The sequence below is a fragment of the Biomphalaria glabrata genome, chromosome 9, assembly GCF_947242115.1.
Source record: "Biomphalaria glabrata chromosome 9, xgBioGlab47.1, whole genome shotgun sequence".
Classification (NCBI taxonomy): Eukaryota; Metazoa; Mollusca; class Gastropoda; family Planorbidae; genus Biomphalaria; species Biomphalaria glabrata.
Window position 1 is genome coordinate 42,296,713 of NC_074719.1, and position 18,387 is coordinate 42,315,099.

Genomic DNA, 18,387 nt, shown 5'->3' on the forward strand with positions numbered 1-18,387 from the left:
GGTTCTTTATTCATCAACACGTGAATATTGCGTGATTTTCATAGTTCTGAATTTGGTGTCAGAAGCATGGACTCTAAACCTGCTAGTTTGAGAGCTAATCAACGTAATCCATCAAGCAGACTAATAAAAATTGGTACGGAGTAGATCAGATATATATCATAGAATAAAAAAAAAATAAAAAAATCCAAACATCTGAAGAAGGTAGATCTATATTCCGGATGTCACGGTTAAACTTTCACATGGGGCACAAGGTCAAGGCTAGGCGCAAGAATACGGCGTCGCATGATCAGATGATTATCCGTGCAGTCAGGGCCGGTCCTAACAATTGCGAGGCCCAATGCAAAACGGGTAGCGATAAGGATAAGTTCAAAATTTAGATTTTGTATAAGAAAAGACATTCGTCTTTGCAATACATTTTTATTAAAGTAATACATTAATGATTGATTGTATTAATTGAGACTTTTCCTGAGATTTTCAAGAGATTTCCAAGACTTTTTCGAGCATATTTTGCAATTTCAAGAGATTTCTAGGAGGCCATGGAAACCCTGTTAATATGTATATAAGTTATAATGATCTAACGTAATAGTTTACACATATTTACACCAATTAGCGCGGGGCCTATAAAAGTGCGGAGCCCACTGCAGTGGTATAGACTGCAGTGGCTTAAAGCTGGTCCTGCATGCAGGTCCACGTTCGTAAGTTAGGTGAGGTCACAAAAAGGCAGGAAGAGAAAGGTGAAGGCTGAAGAAAGCGATGGTGTGGAAAGATGGTTCTAGAAGATTGGGAACAAGATTATAAAGAAACTAGTGGTTCAGTGAGATTGAGAGAATGACAGCTAGATGGTGCTAGTTAAGGTACAAAGCTGGTTTATTTATTTGATCATTACTAACATTATTGTATACCGTATCTGAAGCATAATAACTATGTATATATTTGTTGTTTGATGAAAAATTTTGCAGGTAATACAACATTAAAAGTTATAATTACTGAGTCATTGTATTGCATCTTAGACTCTAAGTAGTGTTTGTCTTATATCAACGGTACCTCGGAATGCGCATGTCAGGTGTTTTAGTGAAGATACGTGTCTATCTTTTAAAACAACATCGTGGCGCCAGGCATTGACAACATCATTGAACGATTCCTCTCTGGTTCATGACATTTGGCTGTAGCACACAAATAAAAGCTCTCGACTCCTCGGAGGAGCAGTAGCTGAGCGGTAAGACGCTTGACGTCTGAACCGGGTGTTCCAGGTTCGAATCCTGGTGAAAACTGGGATTTTTTATTTCGGGACTTTTGGGCGCCTCTGAGTCCACCCAGCTCTAATTTGTACCTGACATTAGTCGGGAAAAAGTAAATGCGATTGGTCGTTGTGCTTGGCCACATGACACCCTAGTTAACCGTAGGCCACAGAAACAGAAGACCTTTACATCATCTGCCCTATGGAAGGTCTGAAAGGGGAACTTTTTTATTTTACTTGACTCCTCAAGAAGCCAGACACTTATCTCCAAGGTAATCAAGTTTCCAATCATTTTTCACCTACGAATGTTCATAACAACACTTGATGATATATAAACTAAATCTATCTCGTGTTTATGTTCTTAAAAATAAAAATAAATTGCCATATGGGAGCCTGAAAGACCGATTTACAAGGTCTGAGCCTCTTTGTCGCTAAAAAATGGTCCATTGCATCAGTGGATTAAAGATTTTCTGATAGGGAGAGAACAAACTGTAATAATAAATGGCTCTAAATCAACACCGATAACAGTAAACTCAGGTGTACCTCAAGAACAGTCTTAGGTCCACTACTATTCTTAATTTACATAAATGATTTACCAAATTGCATTACTTTATGAATAGAGTCAGATTATTTGCAGACGATTGCATAATATTTAGAACAATAAAAACAACACAAGACACAGATATTTTACAAAGTGAATTAGATGAATTACAGAAATGGGAATCAAATTGGAGCATGTCTTTCCACCCAGAAAAATGTCAGTTGTTAAGAGTAACAAAAAAAACTAAAACAAATTAATTCCACTTATCTTATTCATGGCAAACCAGTAACACAGACTAAAAACGCAAAATACCTAGGTGTTATAATAAATGAAAATGAAAAACTGCCATGGAATCCAAATATTGATGAAACTATAAAAAAATCAAACAAAAATTACTTAGACTTAGAATTAGGTTCTCCCGCCCCGCTCGGCGCATTGGGCGGCAAGCTGTCTCCATAAAGATCTGTCACTGGCAATGTCTGAAGCCTCCTCCCACCTGGTGTCAACTGTTCTTAGGTCCTCCATGAAGGTGTATCGCCAAGTAATACGAAGATGTCCCTGTTTGCGCTTTCCTCGTTTTGGCCTCCATGTTATCGCAACTCTTGGTGTGCGTAGTTCATTTTGACGTAGAACATGTCCCGCAAACCTCATGCGACGCTCTGTCACAACCTCACAAAAGTGTTTGACTCCCAATTCGGCATAGGATTTCCTTGTTTGAGACTCGATCTGTGTAACTGACTAAATCCGTCTCAGCCATTTCAGCCATTTTTGTTGAGCAAACAAAGCATTAGGGTTTATTAAAAGAAATTTCTATAAATCAAATAAGAACATAAAACTAAAATGTTATTTAACCTTGGTTAGGCCAATAATAGAATATGCATCCTCCGTTTGGGACCCCTCAACTCAAAAAAAAAAACATTAAGAAACTGGAACAGACACAAAATAGAGCAGTGAGATTCATAACAAACGAATATTCACATTTGACTCGAGTAACACCTTTAGTAAAATAACTAAATTTAGAAAACCTTAAGGACAGAAGACTCAAAAGTAAAGTAGCAATTATACATAAAACACTGAACCATAATTTTCAAATACAAAAAAAAAAAAATTAATAAAATACTCTGAAAGACACAAAGATAAAGGCACATTTCTCGTCCCATATGCTAGGACAAATTTGTACAAATTCTCCTTCTTCCCTAGTGCTATTAGAGTATGTAATGGGTTGCCTGAGCTAGCCAAGAAAACCAGTGACGTCAGAATTTAAGTCATTGGTTAATATGCATGACTAAATGCATGACGCGTAGGATGTAATCATCTTCTTTTTTGAAGTAACGTCAGTATTATATAAGAAGATAAAAGAAAAAAACAACGCTTTTAAACTGGCTATTAAACATAAAGATAAAAATGTCTCTGGAGCCACAAAAACGCTATGGGACGTCATAAGCAATTTGTCAGCCAGCCAGTGGCTCTTTAATAATATGCCTGGATGTATAGCAGATTCTATCATTTAATTACTTTAGAGTTTAGAACAGCAGATAGGTCTTACATAGTGCTGTTTTCTTTTTGGAAGGAATGCTAAGCCTCAATTGTGCAAATAAAGTTTGCGTCATCTATATTCCATTGAACAACAAAATATAAATAAATATTTTAGCTTTTAAATAGCACGACTTTCATGCTTATAGTATGCTCAGAGCGCTTTGGTCCAATCTCTTTTGTGGACCAGTTGGGGGGGGGGAGGCTGGTATTTAAAAGAAGGTGTTCCGTGCTACCTTTAGGCGCTCAGTAAACACAACTCTGCTTGCGTCGGGTTTCAAACCCCGAGCCCCCTCTTCGTTGATAGCCAAGACAAGCGAAGTTCAAGCGTACTTTAGGCTTTCGACCACGCATTCCACATATTAATAATATATAGGGTTATCGCACAAAATTCATTTTCTTTCCAGTTGTATAAAAAGGTTTCTGTAATAAGATCAAGGTTTAAAATGTGAAAAAAAAAGGTTTCTTTATGGTTTAATACAAATATACAAAAATAAAAACACTTTCTTCGTTCCATATGCTAGAAGAAATTTGTACCAATGCTCCTTCTTCCTTAGTGCTATTTAAGCATGGAATGGAGTGCCTGAGCTAGCCAGGAAAAACTAATTACTTGGCAGAAATAAAGTTATTGGTTAACATGCCTGACTAGATGCATGACGCGTAGGACGAAATCATTTTCTTTTTTGAAATAACTTCTCTATTTCCTAATATAAGAAGAAGTTACTATAGTAAAAGTAAAATTTTATATTTTATTCGTCTTTGGAAAAAAAATGGTTTTGCCTAGGAACTGACCGACAAAATTCGTGTTCTTTGCGTGACCAATTAATCTGCTAGCATTAATCTAAAAAATATAATTTTAAGAACTTAGTTAAAAATGGTTAGTAAAATGCAGTTCACAATGACCAATTGTCTAATTGTAGTTTGGATGTTAGTGTTTCAGTGTTATGAAATATGCCTTTCTATGTAAACCTATTACAAACTAGAATTTTTTTTCTATATCTATAAAAAAAGTGTCAATTACTGTATGGCAGCGGATGTGTACTAAAATCATATCAGAGTAATGATTAAATTAGTATACAGTTTGTTTTAAGTGACAAAACTCATTACTCTTAAAGTGAACAAAGTGAAATGGTTTTTGTCACCAACTGTTCCCACGTTTCTGTTATATAGCGTAGCAGACGAGACCTACAGTGTATCTTGCTGATCCAGGGCAGAGCAAACGTAAAGGTAAGACCGATTTCGTTACTATTGCACTGTCAAATGAAATCTTAAAGCGGGTGGTAAGTTTTTTTTTTAATCTTTTTCTTGTTTCGAAAATACAAACGCGCCTGTTGGTATGTACAGAGTTATTAAACTGTAAAAGAGTATACTTGATACTGCTAGATCTTCATCTAGATCAAAATTTTACTTCGGAAAGCGATACTATACTCGGACAAAATAACACATCGCTTGTTAACTATTTTAATGCATCTAAACACGAGTTCTGGTGAAGAATGGAATTTAAAATTTCGAGATCTTCTAGCGCCTCTGAGTCGACCAAGCTCTAATGGGTCCTGACGATAGTTGGGGAATATTAAAGTCGGTTAATCGTTGTGCTGGCCACATGGCACCTTTGTTAACCATAGGCCACAGAAAAAGATGACCTTTACATCATTTGTCCTATAGACCACAAAGTCTAAAATGGGAAATTTACTTTAAAAAAAAAAAATTACTTCAACATTAGGCATGCATGTGATGGAGGCAGAGAATAAGAAATAAGAATAGACACATGTTCAAATCTTATAAAACAACATTGTATTCGGATATCTTGAAATTATGTCGAAAATTGGTACAAAAATCAACCGACGTAGACTGCGGTCCAAGCTTACCTTTTACGTGCACCCATCATACGCCCTGGGGGTCAAGTGGCGTAACCGCCCCAGACTCGCGCCTAACATGGGCCCCGCTATCGTATATTTCTTTGTCACCTTTAGCTTCCCAACCAAGATCAGTTCTCATTATTGTTTCTGTAGCTGGAGAGACTATTGAAATTGTGCAAACCTTTAAATACCTTGGTACTATCCTAGACAATAAACTAAATTTTACTGCAAATACTGATTATATCAGCAAAAAAGGGCAGCAAAGATTACGACTACTAAGAAAACTGTCCTCGTTTAATGTTAGCGAAAAGGCTTTGGCTATGTTTTATCACGCTCACATCTGCAATGTTTTCAGTTTCAATATCACTGCCTGGTATGGCAATCTGAGCATTAAAAATAGGAATAAACTTAATAGAATCCTCAATGCTGCTGGCAAAATCATTGGCAAAAAACAAACCCCATTTGGGCAGTTGTTTGAGACAAACATCTATAAAAAAGCTAACAAGATCCTTGAAATAAAGAATCACCCTTTGTGTCAGGATTTTGTGATTTTACCATCACAAAAGAGATACAAGACACCGATAGCAAAGACAAATAGACACAAACACTCTTTTGTTCCCCTGGCAATCAAATCATTAAATAAGAACAATCTGGTATAAACTTGTCACATGTAAATTATGAGTGAGTCTGGTGTGAATGTACACTTTGGTTTCTTATAGTTATAAGGTTTTTTGTTTGGTGTAATGCACAAATTGTAAGACAAATTTCCTTACGGATAATAAAGATTATTATTATTATTATTATTATTATTAAGTACGACTAGATATATTGAAAGCCTTCCCAGAATGTATATGTACCATGCTAGCTCGTAATTTGACATGAATGGTTTTAAATACCGTTCAGTTTCGGTAAAAATGTAAATAGTGGAATTTCGCAAATATAAGAAGGCTAAAAAGTGTATCTGATGAAATTTTAAAATTGGACAATTTTTTTTTTATTCCAGGCTCTCTTACAGATATTGTAAACATCATGCTAATTAAAGCGGGTTACCTCCTCTTAGTTGGTGCATTCTACGTGGCTGGTCAGACTGTGTCTTCTGAGGCGGAAAATGCTTCTGAAGAAATAAACTCTGTTCCTGATGTGACGGACACTGATTCTGAAGTTAATGATTTCAAACAATCTTTAAGTGATGTAAGTTTATCTGTATACATTTTCATTTATTTTGATCAATAAAGATGTCTACTCTTATCTTTCTTATCCATCTATCTGTAACGATGTATGTTTGAGTGCATGATGAAAACATTGTCTTGATGTTACGATGAGATTGTGTTAATCAGACAATTCTTTTCCAATATGGTAATTCTGAATAGTCTTCTAGATTAGACAATTTCTGAATTCTCCAACAATATCGCGATTCCGGAGATACTACTTCAAATTATGAACTAAAATTTTCTTTTAAATAAATATGTCACAGCTTTCCTATTATATAACTCTATCTACTTATAAATCGATATAATCTACCTTAGGTCTCAATACGTCTAGGTGTCCCTAGTTCAGTTCTAGTTAACGAAATGAAACAATTAAACCACTAGATCAAACACATACACTTTAATCAGCTTTACTGCATATCACACACGCTGGTCTCTGTCTGATCAACCTCTGACAACAAAACACACTTCCGGTCATTCGCGCAGAAAGTAAAAATAGATTATACATACATACACACATTCATGCGTGACATCTCGCCCCTCCTAAAATTATAATACATAAAACACTATTATAAAACAAGCATAAAACATTAAAACACAATACAACAAAAATGTTCGTTCGATAGGCCACAAAGGCTCTGGGTATGACACACAGGCGTTTATGTATCCAAACAACTTGAACATAGTCACACAGACTTTAATGTAGTCACACAGACTTTAATGTAGTCACACAGACTGCAATGTAATAGGCACACAGTCTATACCTAAGACACACAGTCTTAGAAGATGAAGACACAAAGTCTTAAACGATGAAGACACACAGTCTTAAAAGGTGAAGACACAAAGTCCTAGTTGTTGACAGAAAGTCTACCACCAAGCAACAAAGTCTAAACGTCTAAACTGTTGAAGACACAAAGTCTTTGACCAAGCAACACATGCTTGTAAGAAGCCAAGAAGGCTTATCTCTATGATAAGCGTGACAGAATGTCCGCTACGACGTTTCCTTTACCTGGAATATGCTGCACTTCGAACTGAAAGTCCTGAAGCACCAGGGCCCAGCGAGTTACCCTGGAATTCACCGACTTACGTGTGTTTAAACAGCGTAAGGGTGCGTGATCTTTGCGGAGTACGAATGTTCTGGTATCTGGCCAACTTGGTTACTGCCCAAAAAACTGCCAAGCACTCTCTTTCTACGGTGCTGTATCGTTGTTCTGCTGAAGACAACTTTCTACTGACGTACATAACGGGATGTAGAATGCCCTGTGATTAATGTGCTAAGCATCCCCCGCTAGCAACAGCAGATGCATCAGTAGCTAGTATGAATTCCTTCTGACAGTCAGGTAGACGCAGGATCGGTTCCTCTGCAAATGCCTTCTTTTTCTGCTGTAGTTTCTCTTTCTTATCTTGTCTCATCAGTAGCCCATTTTTCACTTTAAATGTCATACATTGGACTTTCTTACCGGTCAACTGGTGAGGGTGCGCATGTAGTCTCTTCACTCCGATTGTGGTCGCTGCTGTATCTCTCAAGACCCAAATAGATTTCTTCCCAACAAATCCAGAATACATTTTTAATTTCCCAGCATCACAGGTTACAGCTCCAGCCATCTGGATCTGATCAGCTTCATGAGGGAGTTGTTCACCATGTTGATAGTCTATGCAAACTGACGCAATGTATGGATGTCCAGTGGGTCTTCCCCTGTTGCTGGTTTAAACTCCTGACTTCTGCTTGAACCCATAGTCTCATTTCGTCTTAATGGGCTTTTGTTTCTACATTGGGCTGCTAAATGTCCCGTTTTTAAACACTTAAAACATTATCTTTTTTCACCAACACTTCTTTTCTGCAGACGGTCCTGTCTCCATTCTTGTTTAAATCGACTTCTGTTATCATTAACTTGCTAGTTATCAAGTCTTCCTCTCACTGAATTGTCTGCTCTGGATGTGCAGTAATATATTGCTGACACAACTTTACAGTTGTTGGAACATCTTTTGTTTTCCTTTCATGTAGAAAAGCCACTAACTGAGGGTTGCATGATGTAAGGATCTTGTCTCTGATGAACAAATCAATGAGACCTTCGAATGTCTTTTCAGTATTAGACAGTTCTACCCAACGCATTAAGTATCTTGCAATGTCCTCAACTAATTCATGGAATGGCTGGTTTCTCTTTGGTTTAGCTTTATGGAACTTCTCTCTTTACCAATCATCTGTCAAGTTGTATCTTTTCATCAATACATCCTTCACCTTGTCATATTCCTCTAAATCTTTCTTTGAAAAGTTGATACAAGCTTGCAGTGCCTTTCCCTGTAACAATGTGTATAGATGACTTCCCCACTGAGTTTTAGGTATATCTGTAGCTTGAGCATGCACTTCAAATCTCGCCAAATATGCATCCATTTGATCCACGTTCTCATTAAAAGATGTTCCTTCTGCCTCTTTAGCTCTCTCCACCGCCTCTCTTTCTTTAGCTCTTTCCCCCGCCTCTCTTTCTTTAGCTCTTTTTTCTCTCTCTTTAACACGTTCGTCACGCTCTCTTTCTTCTTTTTCTTTCTTTTCCAGCTTGACTTCTCTTTCTTTCACCCACTCCTGTAGAGCTGTCCCCGACAATCCCATCTCTTTTCCAGCGGCTAATATCTGTGATAATTTGTCTGCCATCCTTGTTTATGCGTATAGCATCAAATATAAAGAATACAAATTACTTTATCACTGTGTTCGACCTAGTTTCGTCTCTGCTGATTGACTTAGTTTTTTTCCCGCCGTTGCACGTGAGCGCACACACTTCACGACTTCACAGCCTTCTTGGTCCTTGACCTTTTCACAATGGCGAACCGCAGTTCTGCCTAATGTCTTCCAAGACTAAGTCAAATAACTAGATGAACGAGCCTCCAAATATGTCACAGCTTTCCTATTATATAACTCTATCTAATTATAACTCGATAGAATCTACCTTAGGTCTCGATACGTCTAGGTGTCCCTGGTTCAGTTCTAGTTAACGAAATGAAACAATTAAACCACTAGATCAAACACATAAACTTTAATCAGCTTTACTGCATATCACACACAAGCTGGTCTCTGTCTGATCAACCTCTGACAAAAAAACACACTTCCGGTCATTCGCGCAGAATGTAAAAATAGATTACACATAGGGGAAAGGGGGGTAAAACGTACCCCCTAAGGGAGAAAATTCATAAAAAAAAAGTTTGGCAAAAAGAATGTTTATTTTTTATGTCATAGCTTTACAACAACACATACTACAAATGTACAAGGTTTAAAGACTGAGTTATTTATATTAAAATAGAAAAATACAAAACAAAAAAAAAAAAAAAGAGTACTATTTACCCTCCCAAGAGTCTAAATAGTACCAGCATGGAGGGTAATAAGTACCAACTATATATATACATAACAATGCAGAAAGATTCACAAACATAACTCACAAGTATAAGTATCAGCATTTTCACAACCTGCACATGCAATATGCACCCAAGAAGCACATATTAAACATTGTATCATATCTTCTTTAAGGTTTTCTTCGCATATAAAACAATACCAATTTTGACTTTTCTCACTCTCATTCTGACCAAACTGAATAGAAATTTTACTTTTTTTTTTCTTTTGTGTTGCAGGAATAATTTGAGTTTGTTGTTTTTTACTTTTTTTTGCAATTGCAGCATCCACAAGAATTTTTTTATAGGGACTGGAAGTTAAAATTTCAGATTGAAAAGATTTTTTTTTCTGTTTAACATGGGGTTTTTCTTTTACTGGGATAGGAGAGATTGCAGTTACAGGGATGTATTTAGACTTTGATTGCCGAGAAGGAATTAAGCAATCATAATGGCCTACATCATCTCCAATATTTGTAAATCGAATAACTACTGCAGGGGAGGAAGGAAAATCATTCATGCCATATTTTAAAACAACATTACTAGTTGCATTCATAATGACAATTGGCTTTCTGAGCAGCTTCGTAGTTGCTATTATCTCTAGCTCGCCAACCATAGTATTTGGTCTAGAAATACTATCTAGCCTTTCAAAAATATTGTCAAATTTTGCATGTGGCATGTCAGCACACAATGTTGCTGCATCAAGGTCAGTATAATGCTCAATGTTTTTACAAATATAGTCAACAACTTGTGCTCTAAGAGAGTCTGCCAATGCCTTTTCTTGTATTTTAACTTGCAGGCTACATACAACTCCACTTGAATCTCTGTCAGTTAGCTGGAGATGTTCATGTAATGAAATGCAAATGCTTCTAAAAAAGCATCTGCCGTCAGGCTCTGTTGGAATTGCATTGTACGCAGATATAGAAAGTTCTAGGTGAGAATAATTTGAATTTATGGAGCTTTGAGCAGTTGCACCAAATCGTGGTTCATTTGATGAAGTGAGTGGGGATGTTGCAACTATTGTTGAGGAGTCTGATGATGACTGCACTAACAACTGATCATGTTGGGAATTTGAGGTTGAAGGGATGGGTTCTACAGGAATATTTATAACTGAGCAAATGGAGGTTTCAAAATCACTTTCAGTGAATATATGTCGATTGCAAGGCCATATGCCACATTTCAAAAAACCATTAGCAAAATTTGCGACCGAAGCTGCTCTTGGGTATGCTCTACCTAAGATGGTAGCCACCTGAAATACAGTAATTCCTCTACCTGGATGATTAAAAAGCCACTTATCTGACTCTTGTACATAACAGCTTTGCAGGGGCTTAAAAAACGAGACATCCAAAGGTTGAAGCTTATGTGTAGTATGAGGGGGCAAGCTGAGCATAATAACACAAGAGTTACTTGCAGCAGTGATGGCTTGCAAATTTTTGCTGTGAGAGGTATGTCCATCCAAGATAAGAAGAACAGGCTTTTCTTTTGATGGTTTTACACTGTTTATAAAATGATCCATCCATTCTGAAAAGCTATCTGCAGTCATCCAGCCACTTTCATTGCATACAGCGATTGTTCCTGGAGGAGCACCATCTAAAAGTTCGCCCTTCATCCGTTTTCGCTTGTAGACAAGCATAGGTGGAATAGCATTTCCTGCTGCATTAGCGCAAAATATTGCTGTGGTGGTAAGACCTCTTTCTGCACTGGTCAACTTCCCCACCTGATGCCTTCCTGTCAAGCTCACCACTTTTTGATGTTTTTTCTGGACAGTTGAGAGCGCTGTTTCATCGGTATTGAAGATCCTAAGAGCATCTAATTTATTTTCTGTAATGATGCTTTCAAGTTTGTCAAAAAATCTGTTAACTGCTATCTTGTTAAAACCGGTACTACGCGCAAGAGATGTTGCTTCAGGTTGTCGCAAGCTCAGATTGTGACGTTTCTTAAAATCTCTAAACCAGTCTTTTCCTGCCATTCCTTCTGTTTTATTAAATCTGTGAGACAAGCCATTTTTTTCTGCTATTTGGTATGCAAGACATCTTATATCGTTTCTGGTCAGGCCGAACAGCATTCCTTCCAGTTGATTGATGTGACTGACAAGTTCATTCTCAAGCTCTGCTGGGAGAACAGTCATTCTACCTCTTTGTACTACATTCCCATTCGCAAACTTGTTTTTTCCATCTAAGTGTCTTTTTAGAGTTGGTTTAGGTATACCGTAAAGTCTAGACACTTCATTGAGACCATATTTATTCTTCAATGCCTCTAAGGCTTTCTGAAGATCCTCCGGGGACCAGGTTGAAGCTCTGCCCCTGGGTAAAAAAAATAATGAATGTAAATGATTATTAAATAGATTGCTATAGTCTATATGGTATGTTATTTATTTTTTTTAAATGTAGATCTACTTATAGTTAAGGGCTAGATTATGTTTAGTCTAAAATTTAGATATAGCCTTAATTTTATTAAATCTAAATCTACTAGATTTAGTACCTTAATTATCTTTTTTAGTCTAGACTCTATATTCTATAGTTATAAAGAAAGTTATTGTTACATAGACATAGAGTAGAGTATAGAGGATGATAGAATATGATTTAGAACTAGATTATATTATAAAGATCTTTAGCAATTACTAGATCTAGATCTAGATTCTAGCTTTAAAACATAAAATAAGAAAGTTATTCGATCTACATCTAGATATTATGTCGAGATCAACTGTGGGGCTAAATAGTACCGAATGTCGGATAATTAGTACTTCCGGTACTTTTTACCCTCCTGGCGCCGGTACGATTTACCTCAAGGGGTCAGCCCACATAACGGTTTATTATATTAACATGTCTAAAAATAACTGATGTACTGAGGCATTATTTTCAAGAGGAAAGGTTGGTTAACAATGCAATAGCTTTTGGAACATGATAGGTTGCCTCATTAGATAATTATACGATTTCTAACATGTGCAAAAATTACATCAAAAAAGGTAAAAATGAATAAAACCTTACCGTTTTGGTGTCTTTTGGTTCAACTCCATAACATTAACATGAATGATGACGCTATAGTTGTAGGTCAATATGCCAGGTTTTTTATTTTTAAAGACCATTTCTAAATATGAAAATTTTCGGTGGTACGAATTAAACAGTGGTACGTTTTACCCCCCTTTCCCCTACATACACACATTCATCCGTGACAAAATACAAAGCTTTAAATCTAGAACGTGAATTTACTTTGATAATATTTTTTGTTGTTGCTGTCCTGCAGTGTGAAGACATTCCAGCAGTCAACTTTGAGATGTATCCTTTTATCGACTCGTTTGGGACTAGTCATTTGTGGGCTAATTACAGTATTGCCTCCAACCTGCACAGAGTATTTTTAATTCAAAGTGATAGTTGGCTTGCGTAGACCAATACCACTCTTTGAGCCAAATGCAGTTCACAGAAGTCTGAGACGGCTGCGGACCACAGATAGACGCAGGTTTTATATCGGAATTTCCGTCTCCTAGACTGGCTGCCGACCAAAGCTATAGAGCCCAGTCTGCTTAAATGTACAATGCCAATTAATTAAAATTATTTTCCTTTAGTCGCCGTTCACACTAAATTGATATATATCCGTCTTTTGAATACTACCTCTTGCCCCCTTTCTCGTTAAGTCCAAACTATTTGTAGAGGTTATGGAAAAACTGTTATCGTTTTAAATAAAATTCTTACTACTTGTGAAAAACGTGCAAATATGAACGTGAGCTAACGAAATACAATCTAAAAATAAACTTAATGCAACAGAAATGTCATAGGGTGTGGTGCAATGGACTAACTTTTTTGTTGTTGGAGGGGAAGGGGGGGGGGAGAAAAGAGTAAAGTAAAGGGCCCAAAATATGAGTGCATGTATGTGTTGGGGGTACATTATTAAGAGCGTATTTCTAAATGAAGTGAAAAGGCTATGTCGAAGAGGTTTAAAAAATAAAATGGGGTTCCAGAGAGCGAAACAGACTGTTTATATATATATATATATATATGAAACTATTAGCCCTTTTCATTTACTCATAATAATCAATAATTCTCTCACTTCCCGTGGACGTTAAAATACGAAAATTAAATCTAAGCTTACTTAAGCAAGGACAACTAAACAAATTATATGTTTGAAACTGCAGCGGTTATTTTTTCCCCAAAATGGTTACTTTATCCGCAATAGAGGTGAAGCACATTGGTAGAGAGGTAAAGCGCTTGGCTTTAGAACCGAAATTACCCGGTTCAAATCCTAGTGAAGAATAAGATTTTTTTATTTCGGGATCTTTTGGCGCCTGATTCCAGCAGCCCTAATGGGTACCTAACATTAATTATACTTACCACATGACACCCTCGTTAACCGTAGGCCACAGAAACAGATGACCTTTACATCATCTGCACTAGATCTATAGATCACAAGGTCTGAAAGGGGAACCTCTTTCTTCGTTATGACTTTTTTAATGTTTTAAGTAAAAAAAAAATTAATAAAGTTTCCCTTTTAAGACCTAGTGGTCTACAGGGTAGATATTGTAAAGGTCATATTGATTATCTGTGGTCAACGGTTAATGAGGGTGTATTGTGGCCAGCACAACGGCCTTGATAGATCCATAACTGAGAAAATAAAAATATATATGTATATTTAATTAATTTGTTTATTATATCGATATCTATCTATCTATCTATCTATCTATCTATCTATCTATCTATCTATCTATCTATCTATCTATCCATCTATCTATCTATCTATCTATCTATCTATCTATCTATCTATCTATCTATCTATCTATCTATCTATCTATCTATCTATCTATCTATTTATCTCTAATCTATCTCTATGTATCTATCCATGTGTGTGTTTTAGTGTGTGTTAGTTTCCATTGCCGACCATCCGGTCTATAGTACAGATAATAAAACGCTTATCTGTTTCTGTGGCCTACGGTTAATGAGGGTGTCATGTGACTAGCAGAACGCCCAACCACCTTTGCTTTACTAGGATTATATTTATTTATTTATATTTGTAACCAGATTTTTTTTTTCACTTTCAGTTAGGAAAAAAAATATTCTTGAACAAAGTGGCCGCTGCAAATGAGGCAGCTAAATGGGCAACTGCAACTTCACCGTTCTCAAGTCTTTTTGCTAGAGATTTCAACAACTTAGAAGAGCCACTAAATACCAATCGAAAACGTTTGGACTGGCCTGGCAGAGATACTGAAGACAAAGAAAGACAACAAAATATCAATAACAGAGACGCTGGAGATGAGATTGCAAAATGGGCACCTTTAGTGTTTAGTATTTTTGGCAGAGATACTGACAAGCTAGTTGAGCAATTGAATAAGAGAGACACTGCTGGTGACATTGCAACTTGGTTACCTATAGCTATTTCAGTGTTAGATTTATTTGGCAGAGATACAGACAAGCTAGTTGAGCAATTGAATAAGAGAGACACTGATGATGGCATTGAAACTTGGTTACCTATAGCTATTTCAGTGTTAGATTTATTTGGCAGAGATACAGACAAGCTAGTTGAGCAATTGAATAAGAGAGACACTGCTGGTGACATTGCAACTTGGTTACCTATAGCTATTTCAGTGTTAGATTTATTTGGCAGAGATACAGACAAGCTAGTTGAGCAATTGAATAAGAGAGACACTGCTGGTGACATTGCAACTTGGTTACCTATAGCTATTTCAGTGTTAGATTTATTTGGCAGAGATACAGACAAGCTAGTTGAGCAATTGAATAAGAGAGACACTGATGATGGCATTGAAACTTGGTTACCTATAGCTATTTCAGTGTTAGATTTATTTGGCAGAGATACAGACAAGCTAGTTGAGCAATTGAATAAGAGAGACACTGCTGGTGACATTGCAACTTGGTTACCTATAGCTATTTCAGTGTTAGATTTTTTTGGCAGAGATACAGACAAGCTAGTTGAGCAATTGAATAAGAGAGACACTGCTGGTGACATTGCAACTTGGTTACCTATAGCTATTTCAGTGTTAGATTTTTTTGGCAGAGATACAGACAAGCTAGTTGAGCAATTGAATAAGAGAGACACTGCTGGTGACATTGCAACTTGGTTACCTATAGCTATTTCAGTGTTAGATTTATTTGGCAGAGATACAGACAAGCTAGTTGAGCAATTGAATAAGAGAGACACTGCTGGTGACATTGCAACTTGGTTACCTATAGCTATTTCAGTGTTAGATTTATTTGGCAGAGATACAGACAAGCTAGTTGAGCAATTGAATAAGAGAGACACTGATGATGGCATTGAAACTTGGTTACCTATAGCTATTTCAGTGTTAGATTTATTTGGCAGAGATACAGACAAGCTAGTTGAGCAATTGAATAAGAGAGACACTGCTGGTGACATTGCAACTTGGTTACCTATAGCTATTTCAGTGTTAGATTTTTTTGGCAGAGATACAGACAAGCTAGTTGAGCAATTGAATAAGAGAGACACTGCTGGTGACATTGCAACTTGGTTACCTATAGCTATTTCAGTGTTAGATTTTTTTGGCAGAGATACAGACAAGCTAGTTGAGCAATTGAATAAGAGAGACACTGCTGGTGACATTGCAACTTGGTTACCTGTAGCTATTTCATTGTTAGATTTTTTTGGCAGAGATACAGACAAGCTAGTTGAGCAATTGAATAAGAGAGACACTGCTGGTGACATTGCAACTTGGTTACCTGTAGCTATTTCAGTGTTAGATTTTTTTGGCAGAGATACAGACAAGCTTGTTGAGCAATTGAATAAGAGAGACACTGCTGGTGACATTGCAACTTGGTTACCTGTAGCTATTTCATTGTTAGATTTTTTTGGCAGAGATACAGACAAGCTAGTTGAGCAATTGAATAAGAGAGACACTGATGATGACATTGCAAATTGGGTATCTGTAGCTATTTCATTGTTAGATTTTTTTGGCAGAGATACAGACAAGCTAGTTGAGCAATTGAATAAGAGAGATTTTGAAGATAACAATGATAAATGGTCATGGTCAGATATTTTTAGCACAGATGTACGAAAATTCGAAGAACTATTAAATGCCAGCCAAACAGATTCTGAAAACACTGATACTGATCTTGAAGATGTAAATGTATCTTAAGAAATTCATGGTCTCAACAGAGATTCTCGTTACATACAAGAGGCATTGCATTTAAATAAAAAGATTACTGACAACATGTGCTGAAATGAGCTATTAAAGAAGGTCTCTTCCTGGTATTGTGGACCAAGATGTACAAAATATAAATAGCTTCTGAATTAAGTTTAAAGACGTATCTGAGATATAAAAAAAAAAACAAGACTGCCTGAGAGCTTCTAATATTTTCTTTGTTTGCTTGTACATTAGTCCTTATGGTGAAAAAAAATAAATAAAGCTCATATCTCAGGTGTTTGTTGTAATGTAACGTCAAGAGCTGTTTTATTAAAAATGATATACAAGTATGCCTACAGAAGATTAAAAGTTTGGGAAAATACAAATATTTATGATTTCTTTGCTTTTATTTGTCTAATTCCAATAGTTAATAGAAGGTGGCTGCTTGGTCTGCGCGATTAACTGCCGTTCGGGCTTGTGGATAGTCCCGGGTTCATGCCCTGCCCACTGTCATTCCTCGTCGTCTTGCAATAAGTTTAGACTAGGAAGTAAATTTTCTTCAACTCTGAATGGACAACCAAAACATATGAAACATTTTATAAAAATACAATGCTTCTAATCTTCAGCTTAACTTTAATCTACATTTAGGAATTCAGAACAAATATTTTTAAAATAATGCTTAGTTTGTTTTGTCATGTTTCGGATGTTCCTTGATATTAGGAGATGATCTACATCCTAGTTCAAACGTCCTGTAGGACGACGTGGGATGACAGCGAGAAATTTTATGAACCAGGAACCATCGAGAGACCACCGAACGTTAGACCAATGCAATATCGCACGACCTAACAGCTACCCCAAAAAATCTAGACATATTTTAGGATACTTGCTCTTATTTGTTCTTGTGTTGAATCGCAAGTTGTAAGAAAGAAAATAGTTTTTTTTAATTGTAACAATAGTTTTTATATTGTAAAATTTGAATTTAGTCATTGAGACATGAACAAAAAAGAAACTTTATCAAACTGGTGAGGGACATTGAACATGTTAAATATAGTAAAATTGAAAAAGTAATGTTCCCTTTTAGACCATTCGGCTTATAGGGCCAATGATGTAAAGGTTATCTGTTTGTTTGGCACACGATGAACCAGTAGGCTGTGATGTAGCCAGCACAACGACCGACCGCCTTAACTTACCCCGACTGAAGGCAGGTACTCATTAGAGTTGGGTGGATTAAAGGGCGCCCTAAAAATCTCGAACTTAAAAATCCTAGTTTTCATCAAGATTCGAACCAATGACTCCAGGTTTGGAAGCCAATCGCTTAACTACTTAGTCACCGCGCTCCCGTTAAATATATTACATGGCGTATAAATTGATATATCTCAACATCATACATTCTCTTCTTCCTTTAACTCTTTTAGTGCAGATTATTTAGATCGAAACAATTAAATATTGCTGAACAAAAAAAAAATATCTGCAGGGTGGTTAGAGTTACTAAACCTAACGTAGCTTTTTTTTATTTTATTACATAATTTAACATATTTGATTAAAAAAAA

The 18,387-nt window shown here is 36.5% G+C and overlaps 2 protein-coding genes across 2 annotated transcripts; one reads left to right on the forward strand and one right to left on the reverse strand.

Annotated features, from left to right (window-relative positions):
- The first annotated feature begins 4,470 nt into the window (after nt 1-4,470).
- LOC106061515 (uncharacterized) lies at nt 4,471-17,223 on the forward strand. Its single transcript, XM_013219678.2, has 3 exons — nt 4,471-4,538; nt 6,174-6,361; nt 14,783-17,223. Exons 2-3 carry the CDS (start codon nt 6,200-6,202, stop codon nt 16,847-16,849), a joined length of 2,229 nt encoding a protein of 742 aa, XP_013075132.2. The 5' UTR covers nt 4,471-4,538; nt 6,174-6,199; the 3' UTR covers nt 16,850-17,223.
- LOC129928062 (uncharacterized) lies at nt 9,573-12,903 on the reverse strand. The gene is made up of 2 exons (XM_056040219.1): nt 12,741-12,903; nt 9,573-12,056 (listed from the first exon to the last, which is right to left on the reverse strand). Exons 1-2 carry the CDS (start codon nt 12,836-12,838, stop codon nt 9,791-9,793), a joined length of 2,364 nt encoding a protein of 787 aa, XP_055896194.1. The 5' UTR covers nt 12,839-12,903; the 3' UTR covers nt 9,573-9,790.
- Nucleotides 17,224-18,387: the final 1,164 nt, after the last annotated feature.